The sequence below is a fragment of the Schistocerca piceifrons genome, chromosome X (assembly GCF_021461385.2).
Source record: "Schistocerca piceifrons isolate TAMUIC-IGC-003096 chromosome X, iqSchPice1.1, whole genome shotgun sequence".
In the NCBI taxonomy this organism is placed as follows: Eukaryota; Metazoa; Arthropoda; class Insecta; order Orthoptera; family Acrididae; genus Schistocerca; species Schistocerca piceifrons.
In genome coordinates this window covers 62,952,436-62,979,832 of record NC_060149.1, presented here as the reverse complement: position 1 = coordinate 62,979,832, position 27,397 = coordinate 62,952,436, and the positions used below count along the sequence as shown (strand labels likewise).

General features: G+C 39.3%; 1 protein-coding gene across 5 annotated transcripts in view; it reads right to left on the bottom strand.

The window, feature by feature from the left end:
- Positions 1-27,397, bottom strand: part of LOC124723040 (coiled-coil domain-containing protein 177) — a 291,118-nt gene that overhangs the window by 27,773 nt on the left and 235,948 nt on the right. For all 5 annotated transcript variants that reach the window (XM_047248217.1, XM_047248218.1, XM_047248215.1 and 2 more), the window contains 5 exons: positions 25,987-26,178; positions 9,825-10,004; positions 7,839-8,020; positions 2,162-2,374; positions 1,004-1,159 (listed from right to left, as the gene is read on the bottom strand). In XM_047248217.1, coding sequence (XP_047104173.1) covers positions 1,004-1,159; positions 2,162-2,374; positions 7,839-8,020; positions 9,825-10,004; positions 25,987-26,178 — 923 coding nt within the window. The remainder of the gene's footprint in view (positions 1-1,003; positions 1,160-2,161; positions 2,375-7,838; positions 8,021-9,824; positions 10,005-25,986; positions 26,179-27,397) is intronic.

The window sequence follows — 27,397 nt, the reverse complement described above, 5'->3', positions numbered from 1 at the left end:
GAAAAAAATATGAGAAAAGGCTGGGCAGAAAAAAGTAATTAGTGTGGTGGTTGAGGAGCATCAGTTGAGGTGGTATGGGCATGTTATGAGAATGCAAAAGGATGGAAAAGCTAAACAAGTACTTTAAATACGTGTACAGGGAGGAGCTGTATAAGGAAGATGACCCCTGCATCATGTGGGAGGACAGGGTTGAGAAACTGGAACAAAGGTGTGGAAAAACAATTATAGAAATGAAGAGATAGTATGAGAATAAAGTGGAATGGCTGAAATGTATAGAGCAAGTCTACACCAATGCTTGATAGCATAAGGGAAGTGAAGAAGAAAATATGTTTCAATTTTTTTACCCTGTCCAAATACACTAAACAAAAAAGAGGTAGAAGAAGAATAACTGTTAACAATGGGCAAGAGAGTGGAAGAGTGTCACTTAACAATCTTATCACCAACACTTAATTTATGCAGATTTACAAGGGTTCAAATGCCCCTAATGGATATGTTACTCAGGTGAATCCAATGACTAGTCCACATTCAAAGTCACTGAGCTTTCCTGACTGACCAGTTATTCCATTGTACTGGTGGATCCACCTAAGATTGCCTAAGAAGACAATTGCTGAAAGCTGGCAGCACTGTTGCCAGCTTTCAGTTGTAAACTGCAAATGGCTGCATGCAAAAACAATAGCTGTCTACAGAGCTCTGGCAGTAATGATGCATTAAAAGAGAGACGTTTACAAAATTGTGTTACATCCCTGGTTGATGCAGGCCTGCAAAACGGCCACTCCCAGCCCATTGGAACTGTCAAGGATCTTTCTCCTCTGACTCGACTATGGTGGTCAGTTCTGAATTACATTAAAGTGTCTAGATACTTTCAATCAGAAAGTGTATACTGCAAGTACTGCACAGTGATATGAGTATCCTTTTAAAGGTATTAGAGCACCATTTCTTGTGTACCTTGCATGGCAAACACATTATATAAAGCCATTCAAATTGAATATTGGGACACAGTTACCGTAAATGCTCCCTTAAATCTGCTGTAGCCTGAGCCTGACGCCTGGATTCTCTGATAGCCAGATCACGTTCCTCAGCCATCTGTTTCATTTTTGCTTCCTTTCGGGCTATTACTTCACGTATGTACTGTATTCTTGCTTCATCCTCACGGTTAATTCTGTAAAATAATAATAAAAATAATAATAAGACTGTAGATAAATGACATTATCAGTAGAACAAGGCAATACATAAATTAATCATTTTAATCAAAGTTTGAAGCAATGGTTTTTGAGAATAGGAACTGTAATGTAGCTATAAGAAATAGCAAATGATGGAGCTGTGTTAAAAAGCCATAGGAATAAAAGTTAAATGGATTTCAGTCATAAATGGTCAAATTCCAAATCCAGGGAACTTAATACAGTTATGTTCAATATGATCTTATCTAGTTTTATTTTTTGCATGTGAATTCTGACTAAGCACAGCCAGTATTGCTTGCAGTCCCAGCCTTTGGTTTTAATACAGCTTCAGATACATAATGGGAGAGGCAGGACAAAGCACAGCAAAGATTTTCAATAATAACAACAATAATAATAATTTGATTTCTTATCAATTACTTAATTTCATATAGCACTAGTATAAAATATGTGTGTGGTAATAACAAAAGACTTGGTCTATTTAGATGTTTAATAAAATTAACACCATCCTCTTTTCTCAATGCTAATGAGAGGAACAGATGTATGTTAAGTCCAAAATATATTCACCTACAGGAACATCAAATCCAGAAAAAAATATGAGTGTTCTAAAATTAATAACACAAAACAAAAAAGTAAAGCACAAGTAGAGTTAAATGTCCCACTGACAAGAAGGTCATAGAGACAGAGCAGAAACTCAGATTGTGCAAGGATGTGGGAAGAAATTGCCAAAATTAATTGTAGGCAACCACATAAAACCTACATCTGGTCAGATGGAGATTTGAACACTGCTCCTCTCAAATGTGAAGCTAGTGGTTAATCTGAACCATTACACCTCTTCACTTGATAATAACAAGAAACAGCAGCCTCTCAACAAATTCCTGAACTAAAGAAATGACAGCAACTAAAATCTGTGTGTGTCTTTTTTCGTGTAATATTTAAATAGTAATTATATAACATATTCATCTATTCTTTCAGTCAATTGGTACCTTTCCATGAGTCGTGTGTGATGGCGCTGCCTAGCACGATTCTCTGTTTCAACCCGCTGTCTCTTGCTCTCAACTTGTCTTGTTGCCCTGTGTTCAGCCTTTTGAGTTGCTTCACACTGCAGTGTCTTCACTTGTTTCTGCCACTTTTCAAATCCACGTTCCAAGTCATCGTGCAACTGGCGAACTTGTTGGAATTTTATAGCTCTTTCTAAACTGTAAAATAAAAAGACTATTTTCATTTTGCAATTCTTAAAGATAATCAGAGGAACAAAAAAGATCATAAAATGTTGATTTATTCCATTATTTTCATTTTTTAAGTTTGCTAACTAATTTATTTTAATGCATAAACCTTAACATAATGTGGGACAAATTAGAAATTGTTATAATATGTACACAGTATATGGTACAATAACACTGTATGTAAAACACTACAGATAGTTCATACCACATGTGATCAAGAAGACAGTACAGATGCTAGCACAGGGTATAATATCTCTGCTATTACATGAGAGATTAAATACACAGCAACAATCTGATGCCTAGTCAATACTTTCAGTGTGTGTGATCACAGTTAGCAAGTTCACCAGTCACTTGACAAAGAAAAGTTTGTAACAACTTGTCTTGTAAGTTGTGATGATTACATGTAGTTTTCAAAGCAGTTAATGTTGTAACAATATAAGAAGTGTGTTGCATAACAGTTTAATGCATTTTCCTGGAAGTACAGTTGTAATATATTGCTAGAAAGTAAGTCATGTACCACAATAAAAGATAAGATTCCTTTCTCGATTTTGGAGATCTGCTGAATTTTTTGTCTCAAAATGAAAATAATAATAATAATAATAATAATTCAGGATAAAGTTGACATTATACCAATTATACTATCAACTACAGGAGTCATACCACACAATATCCACCAGTACATGAATGCAATACAGCTACATCCAAACTTATACATACAACTACAGAAATTCGTAATTATTGATACATGTTCAATTACCCGAAAGTTCCTAAATGCAATATAACATATACCGTACAGTTAAAAGGAAGTCACGCTTGATCAAGGTCCGCGTCACTTTCCATTTTTGACCAGACATAACGTCTGAGAAAAGAAAGAAATAATAATAATAATGATAATAAAAGATTTGTGGAAGAAAGGGCTCCAAATCATTTGGTGAATTGTTCTCAGTTTTCTCCATGAAAGTTGTTTGCATTCTCAGCTATAATGTTTTAAAGCACTTCCAGGGAAGGGGCAATGTGGTTGGCACTGGGGCATTTCCTACTGCATGCTGGGTCTGGGAGGATCCCCGACCCTAATTATTTTGCCACCTGCCTTGGTCATTTCTCTTTTAATCAGTTTTAAATGTGATTAGATGTTGTTAGCCCATTTTTCTGCTGCACCCTATTTTCTATTTTAGGGTTAGCACTCTGGCAAATAGTGGGTACTATTGCCCTCTTTAACAGTTTGACTATAACAGATTGGAGGTTCTCTAACCTTATTTTATTATTGCCAATCCAACTTGTATCCATTACATTTTTTAGCCTTCTTACTTTTATGATAACAAATATCCCGGCTAGAAGGCATTCTTTACGCTGTAACTCTCTTTGCCCTTAACTGGATTGACAAGGGTCTGATGTGTGTGGGATTTCTCTCGCAAAAGATGAACCCTGGGATACCTCTCTCATCTGCTCTGACTTATGTACTGGCGTGACTCATATAAGGGTGATTATAATTAAAGTTCCAGTTTGAAAACACTGTAAAAAAGGAACTGCTCCACAGAATGACATCCAATTTTAATGGAATATTATTGAAGAAGCAGGAAACATTACGGAAAACAAGAATTTAACAGAAATTTTCCCATTAGATGGCACTGCATGCATCATAACTTAAATAAGTTCGGCTGCAAATGACAGATTAATAGCAATAGGATGGGTATGGTGTGGGTTGCACATTAAACCACTTGTACTGTGCAATGTATATGACTGAACAAATTTGTGGCACTGTTAGATAGTTTACCACATCCACCACTGCAAGGTCATACAAGATCAGATGGGAAAAATTGGTTTGCAGTTGTCCTGAGGCCAAAAACCACATAAAAAGCAGCAGTTAAACTGATTTTTAATTTTCATGAGATTGACACAAGACATATTCAGTAGGCCATCCACTGTTTTCTGCCACATGTTGAAATCGAGAAGTGGCATATTCCACAACAGATCAGACTTTCTCAGGGGTCACGTTCAGTATGCTTTGTGCATTTCATGCATTCAATTTAGTTACGTTTGTAATCGGAGCCCTGAACACAGCATCTTTCATAAAATGCCACAGTCAGAAGTCACACAGTTTAAGATCAGGTGATCTGTATGGCCAGGCCATGGGGAAATGATAGCTGATAATTCTACCATTTCCAAAATACCTTTGCAGTAGCTGCTTCACTGGTTGTGCAATGCACAGGGGACCGCCATCTCGCATAAAAATTATCTTACCCACACATCCACACTGTTGAAGGGTTGAAATTATGCTGTCTGAAAAAGACTCTCACAGCATTTTCCAGTGATGGTACAGATAACAGGACCCACAGTACCCATTTCCTCAAAAAAATATGGCCCTACAATAAACAATACTGTTAACCCACACCAGAATGAAACGGTACTAGTTGATGAGCTAGCGTATTTTCTATTGCCCATATTCTGTGTATTATCATGTCCTTGGGGACAGAAACGGGCATTGTCTGTCCACAGAAAATCTCATGGCCATTCACTGTCCATTTCCGTGTGAGCAAGAAACTCTAGAGCAAATGTTTGGCTTACCGGCAGGTCAGCATGAAGCAACTCCATAGTAGGGGTACCTTTGTGTGGATATCAATGCAACATGTTTTGTAGAATTTTATGCACTGTTCTCACAGGCATGTTCAAAAACTGATGACAGACACACAGGCACGCACGTACACAAGCGCGACACACAGTCATGCACACAGACGCACACGCACACACACACACACACACACACACACACACACACACACACCAGTAGCCCAGGTATAAAACAACTGTTATTTACATGTGAAATTGTAATAATATATAATGGTAAGAGTAGTACAGGTATAAAAAGCATCTGTCACTGGCATAGCAGCAGTGAAAAACCACATCTCTCTATCTGTGTCCACCTCTTCCTCTTGATCTTCCCATCTGTCCACATCCCCCCCCCCCCCCCCACATCTATCTGTCTATAACCTTCTTCCCACTCTCTCTGTCTGGGGGACTGATGACCTTCGCTGTTTAGTCCCCCTTAAACATCCAACAACCACCACCACCACTCTCTCTGTCTCTTCATCTCCTCCTTGCCTCTCTTTATCCATTTCCTCCACCTCCTCCCTCTGACCATATTCTCCTCCCCCTCAGCCTTTCCATTTCCACCATCCTCCTCTTCCTTTTCCATCTGTCCACCACCCTTTTACTTCTTCCATCTGCCTCATGCATCTCCCCCTCCTCCCCTCTTTCTGTTCACTTCCTCCCTCTGTCCATTCCCTGCTCTCTCAATGTCAACCTGTCCCCAACCATGATCATTGGCACTTGTGGCTCCTGCAGTACAATTCAATAAAGCAGGATGATACAATTCCCATAACAAGCCTGTCATGCATGGCAGACTACACCACAAGGGTTTGAAAATAATTGATTTTCCCCTGATGTAAAGGTCGCCATGCAAAGCCGGTTGATAAAGCAGGCAGATACTACTCCAACACCGCACATCTGTCATAAACAGCAACCTACATGTGGGGCCCAGAAAACCATTTCTTGCCACTGATGTGTAGGCTGCCCAGTAAAGCAAGCTTATTTGGCAGGCTGATATTGTCCCACACAACATGCCTGTTGTGGAGGACAGCCTATACACCAGGGGCTGGAAAAACACATTTTTACTTGTGTCTTCACTTCTACTGGAGCATATACACCTCCAGTATGGAGGTGTACATCAGTACATCGGGAAGGAACCTGACATTGCTTTCCAGAAGGAACTCCCCAGCTAATGTGGTTGAATGGCTCATAACCAAGCTTTTCAGATCAGGATGACACCTAACAACAGGCAACTATTACACCAGCATGCCACTGGTGATTGCACTCCTACACAAGCACAGTATTATCCTGGTTGGAGCAATCTGGAGAAACAAAAAGGACCTATCTAAGGAATTCACTGAGACCACTGGCTACCCAGTCTGCAGCAGCATCTTTGCATTCAGTAACAGGGTTATCTACATGTCCTACATTCCAAAAAGAAGATGGTTGTGATTCTTCTCTCCAACTTTCTCTGTGATGATCATATTAACAAATTGACTAGGGACAAGAAGGAGCCTGAGGTAATTACCCACTACAGTAAGACCAAAGGTGGTGTGGTGCCGACACTATCAATCAGCTGTGTTGCACTTTTGATGTGAGCTGAACCTGCAGAAGAGGGTGACTCTGGATCTCCTCAACATAGCTGAAATCAATGCACAAATGATCTAGTTCTGTAATTTGCATGGGGTAGCCTTGACACATCCACAATTCCTGAAAATCCTTGCCCTTAACCTTATTCAATGTTAACTCCACAAGTGGCAGGAGGCATCCAGGTTTTTTCTGCAGCAGTCCCTCAAGGTCTTTGTTCCTAGTTCTGCAGCCAAGATGTGATTCTTCCTCTGGCAAAAAAAGTGAAGAGTCCAAAGTGTGAGGCATGTGGCCACAAAAAAGACAAAGAGATCAACTCTCAATGCAAAGCCTGCAGTCAGTGCTTCTGTCTCTCTAAGCATGCGACCTTCCTTTGTCCCAACTGCATCCGTGAAGAACCCACCAATTAAATTCAGAAATTTGTGAAATAAGAACTATGGCAAAAATATAGAACTTGCAATTTTTATTGTAATTTAGATTTATTATGTGAGTAGTAATGTTTCTGGTAAATGTTATAACAATAAAATAAAGTGTAGAAAATCAACAAAGAAGTAAAAAACACAGTAGCAGAAATCTTTTACTAAAAATAAATGAGGCAGGATAATTGTACATATTAGTATTGGTGGGACCTGATCCATCTTTCTTGACGCAGGGCTCAATAACGATCATCACCCTCATACAACACATACAATTTCTCTGTCAATGAACTTAACCACAGTTTATGGTAATAGTGAACTCGCAGCAAGTCCAGCTGATTTCCCTGACATGCACAAAATATGTTGTGTAATGCTAGAAATGCAAGCATTATTCCCTGTTCAACCAAGTGGTTTGGCTTAAAGACACACTGGGACTAAATAGAAGATTAGTGACACTAACTACCTGCCAGAGTGAAATATCAAGCTTCTCATATCTAAAGGCAGCTAATGTTGATAATCTGTCAGACAACTTGGCATTTGCCTCTGTGCCAAGGAGATGTGTAATATGCAAAATGTGGCTACCACAGAGAGGTCTACCAGTAAACCACATTTTGAAAGGCTATATGCTAATGGCACAGCTTACTTTGTATGCTTAAAACAAATCCTCTTTCCTATGGCAAGTAGCACCTGCACAGAACCATCAATAAGCAATATCACATGCACTATATGAAAGTAATATTGAGTGGGGAATGGTAAGATAGTCACTCTAAGAGATGCAGCTTTAAGTATATATTCAGTTTTCATCTTAAAATTCATAATTCATGATGCAAAAAAAAAAGGTTTCATACCTCTGTCCTTTTATCTGACGATCTCTTTCTTGTAACATCTTATCATATTTCTCTTGAGCTCTCTGTTCACGTGCACGACAGTGCTGGCGTAATTCTCTCAAAGCAGCTTCTGTTTCTTCACGCACTTGTTGCCACCTCTCCTGGTGCCGCAGTTCCTCAACTCTATTTGCACTTGCCACTCTCTAGACACACAAAGAGAGATTTAAAAACATATTCTAAAACAAGTGTTTATTTTTCTTTCATTTTTTAAATTGAAAATACACACAAATTTTGCATTCAGTTACAAATAATTTCATTTTCTATCACATAATAAGTTTGTGGAACAAAAGTAACAGTCTATAGGTGATAATCTTTTCAACTCTTCAATTTATTCACTCAAGGTTCAAGGCCATAATCATTTAAGGCTTAAGGCCATAACCATGATAGTAATATGAAATAAAGAAGTTGTACAGTCAAATGGCACAAATATCATGCAATCAATCTTTAGATGCTTTGATAGCTACAGTCTGCACATGTATTCTATTACATGCTTTCTGTACACTGAAGTGGCAAAGAAACACAGGCAGAATACAGTGCTGCGGTCAGCAAAACCTATATAAGACAACAAGTGTCTGGTGCAGTTGTTACATCAGTTACTGCTGCTACAATGGCAGGTTATCAAGATTTAAGTGAGTTTGAACGTGGCCTTATAGTTGGCCCACAAGTGATGGGACACAGCATCTCCGAGGTTGCGCCGAAGTGGGGATTTTTCCATATGACCATTTCATGAGTGTACCATGAATATCAGGAATATGGTAAAACATCAAATCTCTGACATCGCTGTGGCCAGAAAAAGATCCTGCTAGAACAGGACCAACGATGGCTGAAGAGAATCATTCAATGTGACAGAAGTGCAACCCTTCTGAAAATTGCTGCAGATTTCAATGCTTGGCCATCAAAAAGTGTCAGCATGCAAACCATTCAACAGAACATCATTGATATGGGCTTTCAGAGCCGAAGGTCCATTCCTTCACAGCAGTGTGTTGAACGTGAAATGTGTGTGTGCAGGTGGTAGCATATAGCATACTCCTCTCATACAGAACCAAGGGGGCTGCCGAAGTTAGCATTGCCATCCTATAAATACAACATTATCTGCATTGTCAAAGTCACTCATTACATGACACAATGCAGAGAGGATCAGAATTTCATCCACAGCATTGGCACAAAGTCTGGTGATAAGAAACCATGTGTCACCAGTCTCCCTCCCATCACCATCCTAAAGCTGGTAACAGAAATGTCTTTGACCACCATGATTTGAATCAGCTGTCATCAAGTAATGTGCTGTCACACTGATGTGTAACCTCAACTGCAGAAGCAAGTTTCTACAGGGATGACTGTGTTGCCTCAACATTTCAACTTCCTTACTTCTTCCATAAACTCATCTATATACAAATATCTTGTCATTAAGTCCTCAAGACTGTAGTCCATTTCACTTCTCATATTGTATGATAGTGCTAATTCCACAATGTAGAGTAACATACGGTTATTACCTTAACATCAGAACATTGGTTGATGCACCTGGTGCTGCTCATTTTTACTACCCCTCCATTGTAATTATCTAAACACAGTTACCTATTTTGCTAGTTATTGAGTGACGAATATTGTTACTAGCTACTGGCTGCTCCAACTATTTTGACATCTAATTATGGGCCCTGAACTTTTCTGGATACAGGTTAGTTATTTTGTTAGTTTTTTCTTCTCTGTCATTCCTAAAAGGACACTACATTATCACAAAAATTACTGTGTATTTTAGGTACAGCAGATTTAATAAATTTATCATCAGTTTACAGACTGGAATTGATGCCTATCAGAAACAGTATAGTTCTGATGGGATAAAATAATCCATACCTGAATGAGCAGTTAATATTTACCCTCCTAGCTACTTACATCAGCTTACATATATTCAGATCATTTTCTTTAATGGTAGAACCAAATGGTGCAACATACCCTACGATAAGTCTCACGATGATGCAGCCTAGTGTCTTCAGCTTTCTGCAACCTTTCCTTCTGTTTCTGGTCAAGTGTTTGCTGCCAAATGAGCATTTCAGTTTCCATCTGTCGATGTGCAGCCTCAATCTCAGAACGGTGTCTTGCAGCACTTAAACTTCTTTCACTTATTCCACTCATCTTTAAACACAAACAAATACACATTAGTTTTGTATCCAAACAGTTGTTTTGTGTTGATTTACATAATTTAACAAATTTTCTTGACAATTTTCATTTACATTGTAGACACTCTTTATTCTTTTGTGCTTGTAAAACATACTCATAACATTTAGAGAATTAGTTGGAGTTTCTCCTCATGACAGTTCTAAGGTAATGGCCATGTCATCATAAGCCACTGCTTAAGCTGCTTTTGAAAAGTTTTTCTAGTAAACATTATCAGTTAATGTTAGATTATGATGATGATGATTATGTGTACAGGACTAAACCACAGAGTTATTCTAAATGATGGACCCATTTTCAAAACTTTGTATTTATTCAAGTACAAATCCAAAATGAACAATCTTTGTACCAATGAAAAGAGGAAGTTTCAAAGTTTTTTTCATAATGTTTGGTATCAATTTAATAATTTGTAATTAATTAGTTTTTAATCATTATTTAATAAGGATAAATGTTATAAATGTTCAATGTGGCCTCTGTTGACTGTACGGCAAACATCATAGCCAAACTCGCCCCACATACATGAAAGCGTATCTGCTGTTACAGAGTGCACGGTAGCAGTGATCCGGTTCCGCATATCATTCAGGGTGGTTGGTAAAGGCAGGATGTAAACAGCTTCCTTCACATAATCCCTTAAGAAATAGTCACAGGGTGTGAGATCAGGAGATCTCAATGGCCAGAAGTGCAGAGCTAGGTCCTTGAGTGCCTGGAGACCGATCCAGTGCTGAGGAGGGGAGTCATTCAAAAATTCTCATACATCATGGTGCCAATGGGGCAGAGCTCCATCCTGTCAGAAAATGAAGTCCTGGGAATCTTCCATAACTTGAGGGAACAGCGATTGTTCCAACATGTCCAGATACATGATTCCCGTTACAGTTCTTTCCACAAAGAAAAATTGTCCATAAACCTTTGTACAGGATATGGCACAGAACATGTTGATCTTTGGTGAGTCTCTTTCACGTTGCAATGGTGAATGTGGATTTTCCAAACTCCATATGCAAACATTGTGTCTGTTGACTTTTCCACTAAGGTGGAACATAGCTTCATCACTAAAAATTACATGCTGTAGAAATGGGTCATCTTCCATCTTTGCTAGCACATAACCACACGATGCAAGATGCTTCTCTTTGTCTTTGGGGTTGAGAGCCTGCACAATTTGTAATTTGTATGGCTTGTACAGCAAACACCATCTCAGAACATTGCATACAGTTGGTTGGGGTATTCCAAGTTCTTGACTGGCTCTATTGGTAGACTTATTGGGAATGCACAGAAAACTTTCTTGAATCTGTTGGACATCATCCTCTGACACACACGGTCAGCCTGTTCTTTTTTCTTTGCACACACTCTCAGTCTGTTTAAATTGTTTAAACCAATGGCTAATGCTTTTGCCAGTTGGTGGTTGAATACCAAATTGGGTATGAAATGCCAACTGCACTGCAATTTGCAACTCATTTTTTGCGAACTCAATTATGCAGAAAACCTTGTGCTCCACAGCCACCATCTCACTCACAAATAACAGTGAAATGGAATGACAGACTTATTGTTGCGTGAAATCTACCGGCTGCTTCTGAAACCATCACTGCCTGCCCGCCTGCCGCCGCCCACCAAAAACTTTCAAACTTCCTCTTTTCATTGGTATAAAGCTTCCTCCCATTGTATTTGTACTTGAATACATACGAATTTTTGAAAACGGGTCCATCATTTACAATAAGCCTGTACTGGGTCATCAGTCCCACCATTTCATGAGGGAAACACTTAAAAAGGTAAAAAGTGAAAAAGAAGGGGGGGAGGGGGGGACTTGGCTGCTCCAACTATAACTATATAAGGAAATCAAAGAGTTTCAAAATGGGGATGACAGTAGTTGTAGAATGATAAGTAAAAGAAAATAGAGATAACCCATGCAGCATCTAGCACAAGAGGGTCTAAAGGCACAACAAGGTCAGGGGGAGAAAGTAACCTGCAGTCGTATGGGGGGTACCTGCCGCAGGTGGAGGTTCTTCTCCGCACACCACCCCTCACACTGAAAGTGGAGGGGTATTATTAGTGTAAAATCCACCATTCCTCAGGAAATGCAACACTTTGGTGGTTATGCCACACATCAGCAGACCCTTTAATAGCTCTCAACTTGTTTTTGATTGTAGTAGCCTGCCATTCCAATTCCCAGAGTCTCAAAATATTTTGTTGCAATTGTTACTGTAAGTCAGTGCCCGGTATTCTGACATCAAGTTGATCAACTGTACTTGCATCTTTAGCTAGATGGTCAGCAAATTCGTTTCCTGGAATGCCTGTGTGGCTCAGTGTCCAGATGTAGGTCATTTTCTTGCCAGAGTTGTAAAGGTCCACAAGTAGGTCCTGGATGTTGGCAACCAAACGATTTTTGGGACAGAACAGAGATATGCCTCTTAAGCAACTCATGAAATCACTACAGATCAGAAAGTTTGTAGTGGCCAGGGATATGACATACCTCAAAGCCTGAGATATGGCAGCCAACACTGCAGGCAATTGGCAGAGAGTGGGTCATATGTCCCCCTTGCATGTACAAAAGCATAACAAACTCTGTTATTGACTTTTGATCCATTCATGTAGATACGCACCGAATTAGAATAATGGTGGAGGATCAAACAAAACAGGTGTCAGAGAAGGGTAGGATCAGCATCCTTCTTGGGGGCACAAAAGAGATCTATCTGTATCACAGCAGAGGGTACAGACCATATGCAGTGTTGAGAGGGAGCTCTAGGAACACAGATTAAAGGAGGCTGTTCGAGGTCCTCCAGTAGAGTATCGAGTCAGATCCCATCTCGTCTACCCAATTTTGGGTGATGCGCAAACAATCTGACTGTTAATTGTGGAACAGAGTTTGAGTGACATGGGTGAGTAGGCATCTGACAGATTGTGACTGCATAATTTGCCAGAAGCTGCTGACGTCTAACCAGCAGTGGTGGGACACTGGCTTCCACAAGGAAGCTGTCAACAGAGCTCGTACGGAAAGCCCCCATTGCCAACTGCACGTCAGTGTGGTGAACAGGAGCCAGCAAGCTCAGTACAAATGGTGTTACCGACCTATAAGCAACACGTTGGTAGTCCAAATGGGATAAAATTAGCGCTTTGTAAATCCTCACAAGAACTATGTGGTCCATGCCCCATGAGGACTTACTCAGAAAATGGAGAGCATTTAGCTTCTTCATGCAAGTTGCCTTGAGCCAGCGGACATGTGGCAGCCAAGTTACCTTATTGTCAAATAAAATACCTAAGAACTGAAAAGTTTCAACGACTTCAAGTACCTATCACCAAGATAAATTTCTGGAGATAGGTGCACAGCCCAGAGTCCGCAAAAATGTAGAACTCATGATTTTGCAGGAGAAAATTGATAGCCTTGATTCAGGGCCCAGTCATGTACTCTCCAGACAGTGCTCTGGAGTTGGCACAAGTTGGCACTCAGAGTGCACAATGATGCAGAGGCATAGTACAGGCAAAGATCATCCACATACTGCGATGCAGAGACTGGGGCTCACTGCATTTACGTTACCATTGATGGTAATAGCAAACAACATTATCCTCAGGACTGATCCCTGAGGATCTCCAGTTTCCCATATATATTTCTTGCTGAGATCCAAACCTATCTGGACCCAAAAAAGTCTGAGAGATAGGAAATTCTGGATAAAAATGGGTAAACTGCCCCAGAAATCCCACTCATGCAGTATAGATACAAGTAGTATGTGATGTTACCAGGTGGTGTTGTATGCCTTCTGTAGTTCAAAGAACACAGCAATCAGATGTTGAAAATGTGCAAAAGCATTGCGCACTGCAGATTTCAGACAAACCAGATGATATGTGGTTGACTAGAAAGCCCAAAAGCTGCTTTGGAATGCTGGGTGGAGTAGCCGCGCGGTCTGCGGCACCTTGTCATGGTCTGTGTGGCTGCCCCCATTGGAGATTCGAGTCCTCCCTCAGGCATGGGTGTGTGTGTTGCCCATAGCATAAGTTAGTTTAAGTTAGATTAAGTAGTGTGTCGGCTTAGGGACCGATGACCTCAGCAGTTCGGTCCCATAAGACCTTAGCACAAATTTCCCAATTCCACTTTGGAATCATGATATATGCCCTTCAGGTTCAAGGCACCAACAAATACAGGAGATGTGAGTATCCTTTCCCAGGAATAATAATAGTAATAATAATAATAATAATAATAATAATAATAATACCTTCCTGCCATTGAGAGGGAAACTCTCCTTCCCATCAAATGCAACTACAAATCACAAGGATATGTTTCATGCTGTTGGCAAGAAGATGTTTCAACATTTGGTTGTGGATTTTTTTGGGTCCAGACATCGTATCTCGACACACATTCAAAGTGCTGCGAAACTCCCATTCACTAAAAGGGACACTGTATGACAGAGAACCGTGTGCATGGAAAAATAGCAGGTAGTGCTTGGTGAGAAGTTTCTGGGTCAGGAAATGAGGGTGATAATTACTGCAAGCAGACATTTCAGCGAAGTGTGCCACAAAACATTCAGCAAATACCACAGGATCAGTGCAGATGTTACCATTCACAAGGGCGCCAAGAACTGCCACGGATGGCAGATGGCAAAAATGCAGCGGAGTTTAGTCCAAACTTGGCACAACAGGATGTGGGATTGCATAGATGATACATATTGTTCCCAACACTCCTACTTCCTTCACAACAGGATGTGGGATTGCATAGATGATACATATTGTTCCCAACACTCCTACTTCCTCTTCTTTATTAAAAAGCATGTTTTCACCTGGAGTACCTCGAATGTTATTAAATTATCCATAAAGGGGAAGTGCTTGGACTGTTAAAGCAACCTGCAGCATTCTCTGATAACTGTGGTTGTATCTTCAGACCACCGTGGCACCAGCAGTCACCAGGATGAGCCAGAGGAGTGGAGTATTGTTGCTGCTGCAGCATGAATAATAGTATCAATAGCATCCTGTAACACTTTTTCAATATTCACCACATGACTGGCTGCAGAGGAGAATGCTTCCCAGTCAGCTTTCTGAAGCAACCAATGTGGAACATGTTCCAGATATCTATGAGTGAAGAGGAAGAGAATGATAGGAGAATGGTTGCTGTCACAAAGATCGCCATGAACTTGCCACTGAATCAGGGGTAAGATACTCAGGGTGTGATCTGTGAGATCAATAGCTGAGTATGTTCTGTGGGCTGCAATGAAATGTCTTGCAGCCTCAGTGCTGAGTAGGGAGACGTCCAATTCTGAAAGGAGATGTTCTAGTACTCGGCCTCTGTGAGATATAGTGTTACCACCCCCACTGAGGATAATGGGCATTAAATTCCCCCAATAACTAACAGTTCATGATAAAGGAAAGGTCCATCTGTGGGCAGATAAACATTACTCATTGTCATCTGGACTGACAGGTAGACACTAATGGCCATGGCCTCTAGTGCAGGGGTAAGGGGCACGTGTTCACTGGAAGTATCAGAGTGTATGAGTGTATAGATCCCACCAGACATTCTCTCAACATTAATGTGATTGGTAGAGTGAGGTTTGTAGTTTTTCACAGCGGGGAGGTGTGTTGCTGTAAACTGTGTTTCCTGAAGTGCTATGCCAATTATGGAGTAAGTAACCATTAAATGATGGAGTTTGGTCAGATGGTAATAGAAGCTGTTACAGTTCCATTAAAGGAGAGTTCGAGGCAGGTCTGAGAAAGTGGCAAATGGAAAAGATTGGTGTGATTATTTCATTACCAGAGCGTCCACTCTATTATCCTTGAGTCCCCTTTGGTTGTGGTGAACAAAATGGACTCCATGACAGATTAGTACACAGCTCTTCATCAGTTTGCAGCATTAGGTCCCAATCGAAGATAACAGCTCAAATTATACTGAGCTTGTTATGAGGAGAAATGGAGACTGGTATGTCTCCCTTCTTGACATGGCCTGAAGTGCCCATGATTGATTGACATGCGATGTTTCTATCAGCAAAGATGCAGTTCTCAGCTTCTCTGTTGCAGCAACCTTCACAAACCAATTTTCAATATTTCCAACAAAAAATAGTGGCTTCATTGTAGCGAAAGATCTGCCATCGGTTTGGGAACAAACCAAGAATTTGGCAAACTGTCCACTTCCATTTCTCCTTACCCGGCTCTCATCTTGACACATGGTCAGAGATAGAAATGCCATAGGATTGTAAACCTCTGCATTAAAATCACTGTTCCTGACTGCTGAGACAGCCATGTTGGCACGACGACCATTATGTTTGATCCGTTTCATTGTAGATCATCTGCTCCAATGCCCATCACTCCCTGTGGGCAGCACTCCACTAATGCAAAGGCCACCTGGCATAGCAACCATTGCCTGGAGTCCTGGTGCTCCTTGGCTGACAGGGGGCTACAGCTCAGGTATCGGCAGTGCGATCTATGTGTTGTCAGGAGGCTACCATTGAGAGGGTACACTATAACCCCATCATGATAGATCAGGTACTGTGCTGCATTTCAGGTGCAAAGATAGATCCACTTGATTGATAGGTGCAAAAGATAACAGTGCTCAGTGGAGAGTTAATGCACCACAGTAAGGTGTCCATCCCAAAACAGCTTGCACTTCTGTAAAATCTGAAAAGTGGAGGTCAAACTCAAAATGAGGACTAGAATTAAAAAAGCCAAAAAAGGTGAGAAAAAAATTTTTAACAATGCAAAAAGAGCAAAAACCTTCAAAAGTCCAAAGAATAATCAAAATACCTCCATTAGTCACATCTTACGACAGGCAAGGAATGGCTGTAGGCCTATTCTAGTCCCCAACACCACAGGGGGTTTAATTTTATATAGGATTGTAAAAATTTGCTCCTTTGACATAGAGTACCTTGAAATACATCATTACACTGTGGAAAGTTCAATCAGAACTGAGCAATACAGTCATAATAGATGAGCAGTTTGCTACTGTACTGCAGGGTGGTGTGGAGTGAGTTCTGGGATAAAAGAGTGCAGGGTCACACTTTCAAACATTTATTAATTACATTTATACAACAGACAAAAAAGGTAAAATTGTGAAACAATACTTTTATGCATGCAATCAATTAGTAGTAGTATGGTATTCTGCCTTATGGCAGGTCTTGTCATGGGTTAAGCCTCTTCCACTTTTGTCTGTCCATAGCCAGTCTTTTCATTTCTGAATATTTGTCTCCTTTGATATTGTCCAGCATTTGATATCTTCTTTTTCCTCTTCCCCTTTTTCCCCTCCACCATTCCTTCTATTCCTTCCTTCAATATACAGTCCCTCCTCAAACAATGTCCAATCCAGTTCCGTTTTCTCTTTCTGATGACTTTCAGCATGTTTCTTTCTTCTCCAACTCTTAATACTTCTTCATTCCTTACTTGGTCTTCAAATTTCACTTTTTCCATATCCACATCTCTAGTGCCTCCAATCTTCTTTCATCTTCCTTCCTCAATGTCCAGGTCTCCGCACCATATAGTGCAATGCACCAGATGTAACATTTGGCAAGTCTTTTCCTCAGATCTTTGTTTAGTGGTCCACAAAGTAATTTCTGTTTCCCCTTGAATCCTTCTTTAGCCATTGCAATTCTTTTCCTAATTTCTGTTGAGCAATACATATCATCCATTATTATACTTCCCAAGAAATTGAGGTTATTCATTTGCTCTTTTTCCTCTCCCCCTATTTTTGTATGGCATTTTCTCCCCTTCCTCCAATAACGATGCTTTTTATTTTCTTCTTGTTAATCTTCATTCCATATTATTCTAATTTTGTGTTTAGACCATCTAACATTTGTTCCATCTCTCATGCACTCTCTGCCATCACAACCATGTCATCTGCAAATCTTATACACTCCTCTCTCCGACCCCCTATACAAACTCCTCTCCTTCCATCAAAACTTTCACTAATAATTTTCTCCAGATATATATTGAACAGTGTTGGTGATAAACAACAACCTTGTCTTACACCTCTTCCCAGTTCAATTTCTTCACTCATCACATCTCCTATCCTTACTCTTGCTCTCTGGTTCAAATATTAATTTCTAATTAGCCGTCTGTCCCTCCAGTCAACTCCCTGTTTCCTTAGGATTTTCATCAGTTTGTCCCATCTGACACAGTCAAAAGGCTTCTCAAGATCAATGAACACAAGACACACCTTCCTTTCCTTCTCCATATATCTCTCCCCTATCACTCTCACTAGCCCAATGGCATCTCTAGTTCCCACTCCTCGCCTGAAACCAAATTGTTCATCTCGTATTACGCAATTCGGCTTTCCATATAGCCTTCTGCTGAGCATCCTCAGCAAGACTTTGGCTGCATGCGATATCAGGCTCACTGTTCTATGTTCCTCACACTTTTTGCTGTTCTTTTTCTTTTCTATATGTATTAAGATACTTTCTGTAAAGTCCTTTGGCCATTTTCCTGTCATGTATATTTCATTACACGATTCAATCAACTCCCTTTTCCCTTCTTTCTCCAATGACTTTAACAGTTCCGTATGAATCTCATCAATCCCCATTGCCTTTTCATTTTTCATCTCCTTCATAGATTCTTCAATCTCACTAGTTAGTATTGTATTTCCTTTGTCATCATCTGCAACTTTATCTTCTTCTTCAGTCCCAAGGTCTCCTTCACTTGCTCGGCTGTCTGCAGCATATAGCCATTCTATATATTCTTCCCATCTTCTCATTATTTCTTGGGGTTCATTCACCATTTTACTGTCTGCTGCCTCTGCTTCCTTTAGTCCATTGTTGTTTCTCTTTTCCATGAATGTCAAATCCATTGCTTCTTTGTACATCAAATCATATTTTCCTTCTTTCTCTAATTTCTCTGTCTTGTCACACTTTTCTGTCATCCATTTCTACTTTGCTTTTTCTGTCTCCCTCCTTAATTCATTATTTAACCTCCTGTAGTTGTGCTTCCCTTCTTCTGTGTTTACAGTTTTCCATTTCCTGCAATCATCCATCTTCGTTACAGGGTGTATACACAGACAAGAAAAAAAATTCCCGGATTTTTCCCGGTTAAAAATACAGTTTCTCCCGGGTGAAAACACACTTTTTCCATGTTAAATGACAGTAGATTTTCCTTAGGAATTGTAAAACTATTCAATCCCTCGAATGATTATGTTTTTATACATGGGCGTAGAATTTCCCAGCACGTTAGAAAACGAAACACAGGGAAAAACATGTTTTGGAAAGATCTTTGATTCAAATTCCACCAAACACCGCATGTTCCTTTCCAAATCATTGAAAACGAGATGGCGATGTGCTTCTGTAAGCCAGTCACAGCTCAAGTCACGTGATCTCGCCAGCTGATGACAGTGGATATTCAAACCATAGATCATGTGATGTTCTCAGCCAATAGCAACATCACTGTTAAGTAGCGCGAATACACGAACAGGAAAGTTAATGTTTTAAATTAATATACGCACTGTTGCTACTAGAAAAGCAAAGCTTTCATATATAATGTATACTGTTGATCTTTCTTGTGCTTGTTACACTTTAGGATACATCACATAAATATTCCAGCAAAATTTTTAGCCGAGTTCAGTGACTTGTCCTCAAAATTTTCCACAAATAAATTAGTTACCAGAAAGGAGATAGGGCATCCCGTAGTACTACATCAATTTGCTCATAATAACGACATAGGTGTCTGATCTTATGGGTTCGAAATTCCTCTAAATGGCTCGTCATCAAAGAGTTGATTTTTAAATGAGAATCAAACGCTCTGTGATTTAGGAAATTTTTTTGTACATTTTCACATATAGTCCAACTTGCGTAAAAGGAAATTTATTTTTAAAGTAACGCTTTTCAAACCACCATTCACAATATTTCCCTGCGACATGTTAGGAACAGGTTCGTTCCAGTAGTTGTCAGAGAGCGCTAGATAACAGGTGCCACCGCGCTTGCTCAGCTACGATGATGCAGGAAGCCCGTATTTTCGTATGTGTCAAACATTAAAAGATCTTACATTATGTCATAAAAGAAACAAGACATCAGAGCATACTCCAAATGCATCGGAATTTCGTGAACCATTCTAAAATGTGCACATTTAAATTGCATACTTGAAGTGCACATTCGTATGTCCAGATTCTCAATGAAGTAGGTCTTGACCTGATATTAAGCTTTTCAGTGTGGTTTTCGGGATGTAAATTTTCTGGGAGTACCAGTACTGTATTGTCTCCTGTTTGGTTCTTTATTATGGCATAATGCCATACGTGCTAGAAGATGAAAACAAGCACCTGAAATGCAGTATGCAGTTAAAACAAGCCAATAGTGTGGAATTAAACACTTCGTTTCAAATACATTGAATGCCTCAGCGGGAAAGATTAATGAAAGCCAAATTTCTTTAGCAAACCAACAAAAATAACTTCATTGTTCTCCAACGTGATTAATGCTTGACTGTCAGAAAAATGGAAATAAAATAAAATCTGAAACTAATAACATATTTTAGCCTTCCGTAATTATGTAATGTATTTTAATTCACTCGACAGATCCCGGCCACAGAAATCCGCTTTGTTTTCATTTGACGAGAGAGCAGTAAACAAAGAAGAAACAGCAAAATCACTAAATGTAAACACGGGTCATGTGGAGACTACACACTTCCCCAGTATAATTCAGACTGTTCTGTGCATCAGCTCTGGATCTACGATATTTCTGCACCTGGGCAATACTAGATAGTGGTGCCCCTCCCCCCGTCATCCTCCATCGAGAGTTTGAGATAAGATGTCAAAAATTAAAAGAAAAAAATCAAATTTTCAAAAATTTGTTCATTTGTAGTGCACATCTTTCTGAAGTCTGATACATAAAACATATGTGCTCGAGGAAATGTAAGGCATGTTACTTGGTCTTCAGTGTGCCAAAGTGCAGTTCCCTGCCTCTTCACACAGCATTCTTCTATCACACGTCACTGTATTTCGCCCTGTGGAATTTAAACGCGTATATTTTGTAATGGATGCCATCAAACTATATTCAGGACAGTGGAAATTAAACTGTCCTGTGGTGCCTCTCCTGCTCTCAGTCGGCCGGTTTGACATCCTTAGTTGATGGCATTATTTGTAATCTGTAGAACAAGAGCTCTTTATTGACCACTAGGCAATAACTTTCTCTTTTGCTTGACATAAAACTAAATGGAGGATACATAAAATCAGTAAGTACAAGACACAAGCAAGACGGTACACTTTCCTTCAATCCTTAGCTCCTAGCATTTTTTCTCTCTAATCTTGCTACAGCTTTACATGGCATGCTTTCCCTTCTGCGAAAGAATTTATTACCTCAACACAGTTCGTCAAACCAGAATGAGATTTTCACTCTGCAGCGGAGTGTGCGCTGATATGAAACTTCCTGGCAGATTAAAACTGTGTGCCGGACCGAGACTCAACCTCGGGACCTTTGCCTTTCGCGGGCAAGTGCTCTACCACTGAGCTACCCAAGCATGACTCACGCCCCATCCTCACAGCTTTACTTCTGCCAGTATCTCGACTCCTACCTTCCAAACTTTACAGAAGCTCTCCTGCGAACCCTGCAGAACTAGCACTCCTGAAAGAAAGGATACTGTGGAGACATGGCTTAGCCACAGCCGGAGGGATGTTTCCAGAATGAGATTTTCACTCTGCAGCGGAGTGTGCGCTGATATGAAACTTCCTGGCAGATTAAAACTGTGCTGGACCAAGACTCGAACTCGGGACCTTTGCATTTCACGGGCAAGTGCAAGTGGTAGAGCACTTGCCCGCGAAAGGCAAAGGTCCTGAGTTTGAGTCTCGGTCCGGCACACAGTTTTAATCTGCCAGGAAGTTTCAGTTCGTCAAACGTTTTGCTACATGAAAAATCGAAATGTCGTAGTCTAATACTGCAAAATTCTTAATACAAATACTACCCAAGACTGGTGTGGTTTCTCGAACTGATTACGTCTATTTTGTCACTGTCTGCTAGATAAAACAAAATAGGCTTTCTAATATTGCAGCAATTGTAACACACATCAAATGAACCAGGCTCTTTTGGCGCAAATGGTCATTTTTATAACACAACAGAATATAATTCATGAAGTACCAATATCAAATGCCTATTAGGCCTACTACAAGCAAAAAAGCTTTATGTTAGTTTCACATTTCATTCATACACCCCAGTTTCTCAAGCATGAGATTGAAATGTAGCAGTAAAACGAAATTTTTATATAAATTTAGAATTGTTATATTCATCCATAATTTGTGTGATGTCCCTGTTTCTTCTCCTTCCTCATTCTAACAAACAATCATGTCATCACTAATTCCGGAACTATTCCTGCCACTGTCAAAACTTATTCGCCTGTTAACTTCACTAACCCTGCCAGAATCAGCGGTTTAGTTGTCATGCGATTATTCTCCAGTTAGGCATTTTCACATGTTCTTACAACGCATCTTCCAAACTACTTCCAGAATAGAACTTAAGCGACTGCTAACCGGGGACTGTGCAACTGGCCCTTCCTAGTGTAGCGATTTGACCAAAAATTTTCTGTCAAAATTTCATTTTCTTAGATACACCGAGGAGATAATACGTAATCTTTATTACCTGTTATTCCTGTTAGTCGCTTATTTCCACTCCAGTAGTGTGAACCTATGGATTTCGCTAGCAGTTATAACAACGCTTTTGACATAGACATCACCTATACTATGCACACGCATTCAAAAATCAAGTTATGATTCATTCAGAAATCAGCTTAGTATTTGTTCAAAAACCAACAGGGATGCGTTTCAAAATCACATGAGTACCAAAGTGCGATGGATGTTAGGCACTTTGTGAAACAGGGGTTTTTTCCTCAAGAATATGAATTGTCCCCCTGCCCCACCTCCTCACCTCACCACCTACATCCGGACCTGATGCACATGCATGAATCTGTCAGGTTGGGAGCAGGAGTAAAATTGTCCCCAGTTGCATCTAGCTGCTTGCTGCGACTGCCAACAGCCAACAACCACATTTCTGTAGCCAGAAGTGGGAGAAAGTACTACTCATCGACTCAACTGCGCATGCGCATGATCCCACTCGTAACAGTTAAAACGAATCTAAATGTAAACAGTTGTGACGTCATGCTCATGGGAGGCAATTTGTTGTTATGAAGCATTGCATACTCTCTCTAAAGTCTTTTACACATTTTGCTGTTGGCAGACGCTTGTATGAGCACTGTGTTTTGTTGTTGTATATGGCGCATTTCCTTTGCAATTCAAGTTTTATTTATTATTATTATTTTTTTTTATTTTTTTTTCCTCTAGTTCATGTTTTATTGCTGCAGTATTATTCTGCAGTAGCGGGATACAGTAATATCCTTTGTTAGAGTATCGGTTCTTACCAGTCAAAATTACAAAATTAACTGAAAACTAAAACAATGAAAAATTCCCTGAATTCTAAAAAATTCCGAGATTTTTCCCGGTTTTCTTCCAGATTAAAAAATTCCCGGGTTTTTCCTGGATCTCCTGGTTGTCCTGGGTTGTATACACCCTGTCATTATCATATCTGGTGTTACCCATTCTTTCTTTACTTTTTTCTCTCCTTGACTCCAAGCTGCCTTTTTGATCCCATTTTTAAAATGATCCCATCTTCCTTCTGTGCATTCCATTTCCTGTCCTTGCATCATGATTTCACAATATGCATTCTCTAGTTTTTCACAATCCTTTGTCTTTCAGTTTTTCAAAGTTAATGTGCTCTCTCTTCTGTCCTTTCCAGGTTCTTTTCAATTTAACTAGAACCTCAGCTATTACTAATAGATGATCTAAATAAATATCTGCCCCTGGATAGCTTTTGACACTCTTTGGGCAATTTTGGTATCTTTGTTGTATCATTATGTAATCAATTTGATACCGTTTGTTGTCAACTCGAGATATCCAAGTATACTGTCGTCTTTTTTGGTTATCAAATAGAGTATTTCCAACTACCATGAAATTTTCATTGCAGTATTCCAACAATCTTTGCCCTCTCTCATTTCTTTCTCTCAGTCCAAATTTTCTCAGAGCTTTTCCTTGTGGTCCTTCACCAACTACCGAATTCCAATCATCCATCATAACAATACCTGCATTTCTTTTCTCTCTCTCTGTTAAGTTTTCCGTTGTCTCATAACATTCTTCTACCTATTCATCTGAATGATTACTTGCAATCAATTATTAAGTTAAATTAGACATCCATACATTTAAAGAAAATTTCTTATCATACGTGAGTGGCTGATTTGCTGACAAGATGTCACAGACAATTTCCACTAGGTAACTTAGTAAATGTATAAACAATGGTTTGGAGTGATGTAGTTGCAACCACAGAATATCACTTTAGTTTCAGATTGGCCAATAAATACAAGTTACATATCAATACATTCTGCTTATCTGAAAAATAGAACAATATTAGCCTTTACGAACATGACAAATTACACAGCCTCAAACCAATTCACTGAAATGAACACTTCCTTGCTGTATGGTGACCCAAGGTAGGACTCTTAGGTAAACCTGAATGTACATGCCCCAATTACCTTGAATAAATGACAACCTTATTACACAAGGTACTCTTTACACAATGGTGCATACTCTTCATAACAAAACTCAGTTTAGAGCTCAGCACTTAATTTAAAATCACTTAACTAAGAAATTTAAGGCAACTAATTGAATTAATAACTGTAAAAACTATTCTTATGCAATTATCAGTTTCACACTAGGCATCCAATGAATCCAGCAATATTACAAAACATTGACAGGCCAAAAAAAAAAAAAAAACTCATGGAAGTAAAACTGTACTACAACCTATGGCATTAGAGTAATGTATAACCACTTACAGTACTGTCCCTGACCACAAGTACAGGCCAGAATATTCAAACAGCAAATGCAATGGGCACTAAGCTTACCAATGAAAAGGTGCCATCTATACACCCATCAGAGGAACCATATTACCATATGCCATCCAAGTGCCACTCACATGTTGCAGAAATAACTTTTCTCTTTAGTTCCCCTTGTGCTGTCAGTAAATGCAATCCATTCAAGCTGGTCATAAATCCAAATTCCAATGCCACCATGAAACAGTACACCCAGTAGATTTCATCTCAGATTTTGAGTCCGCCACTTCAGCTATCTGTTGGACAAACTAGCCAACCACAGGTGGCAGTAGCTGTTTTCTCAAGCCAGTAATTGTTTACAAGCTCACACTGACTGACTGCCTCACCCTCTCCAGGGCCAGCACTCTGCAACCACTCACAAGTGGTGCTCATGTCGTGGCAATGCACTGGCCACACGATATGCTGTATAGCGGCACACTACAGTTGTTCTCTTAAAACAACATTCGGAAATGGTTAGAACAGCAAAAGAAACAAATGCAGATGTTTGTGGACTCAGATGGTTCCTGGTTTGAGGGTGACCACCTTTAATTTTATGTATTTGGTAAGTACATAAATCAGAAGCTTTACTCTCATTTCTTATGAGTAAGTCCCCATACACAAAATTTTCCAGTGGAGCAAAATGAAATATCTGTTGCAAACTGCTAATTCACTGCCACTGACTTAATTAACATATTACAGCACAAGGACAGTTAAATGCTAACACACCATGACAAACAGTTCAATAGAAACACAAACAAAGTCACTTTTTTAGTGTGAATTAGTATATACTCAAAAACTGACTTACAAAGTATGCTTTTACAAGAACATCCTGATTGATAAAATGAATTTTATTTTATGCTCATGACTTCATGGGAATTAAATTTTTCTGTCTGTATTAATTCTTAAATTATTGTTCTCAAAATGGGTATTTATGTTGTCAACAAAATTCTGTATATATCTACTTAAACTAGTAGCACTGTCTGCCGAGAAGATACAAAATGTATCATCAGCATACATAGTAATTAGATGGTTACTGTCCAGAGTATCTGGACACATATTTCTGTGAACTGAGATATAAACAGTCCAGTAACTGCACTGTGCATGAACTGAATACACAAATAGGAGAAATAGTTGCAAAATGAACCCATCACATTTAGTAGAATACCTTTCTTTCTTCAGCGATTTTCTTTCGCATGGCTGCCCTCTCTTCTTTTTCCATTATGCTCCTCTCAAGCCGTAATTGTGATTTGCGAAGACTGAGCTTTGTTTCTTCCAACTTTCTAGCATTTTCAGCACTTTCAATGCGCCGTTTTTCAGCCAATAACTCTTTCTGGAACTGAGCTTGCTCATTTGTATACTGAAACAATAGTAACACATCTTAAAGAATACCTACAGCAAAAAGCATTACTGTGCAGCTAATACTGATGATTTTATATAGAAGAAAAAAAATTATTTCATTCAGCTCAAGCTTTATACATTTTTGTGGATTTTACATCAATGTTCTTAGGATTTAAATCACTTTTACACCAATCAAAAAGATATATTCTTAAAATTTACATTTCATACCTCCCAATTTATTCAGGTAACATTTAAAATTCATTTATTTTTGAGCACACAAACCTGTGTTTCCCCCTAAAAGATTATTCACATAAAAAATTAAAGCTGTCATCACCACAAAGCTTGGTTGGTACTCCATGCTTCTTTGTTAATCACAGTCCTAATGGAACTGGTAAATCCTTCACCTCCTCCAATCTGACAAATAGTTATAGGCAAGATCTACACTTCAACACAGTGACTGAAGCATGATGAAACTTGATTTTTTTATATTTGTGAAGCATTGCCACATGCAAAGGTCACAGTAACAACAGAAAACAACATAGTAACAATAATGTGTAACAATGTACTGGTATCTTCTATAAAAACAATCAATGAGGTTATTAAAAATGTTGCTTGTGCAAGAAATCTACCCAAAGCTATACTCCCTTTCTGACAACATAAGAAAAACCAGTTTCATTCAGTTTTGGTTTAGCCATGAAGATTCAAAGGAGTTTGTGGTGACATAAAAGTTACCAGCAATTACAAACTTTTATTAAGGTTCTGGGTCTTCATTTAAAATACACTTCAAACATCACATACTTCAGTCTGTCAAGATGAACTTGGCTGTTTTTCCTTTATACATACTTTTAAGGCAGCCTATTTTTTTGTGTACACTCCATCAAGTCCTAGGAAACTATTTTACAGGGAAACTTGTGAACTACCTCTGTGATTGGTCATAAATTTCCCCTGACATTTCATCAATAGGTTGTATTGATGCCACCTGAGAATTGCTCTGGCAGATATGTCACACAAGGAACTGCTGTTTGAATAAAGTACCTACTTGTACTATCCCTTGTGCTGACATTGGTCTGCTTTTAGTGACATACATAGCACTCAATTTCTTACTCCATGTCCCTTGTAGATGTTCCACTTATTGGATGAAAATAACATTCTTAGCATATAGGTAACTAATGGGTTATGCCGTTATCATCCTGAATAATAAAAAGAGATTTCACTGACTGATATTTTTCAAGGCAGCT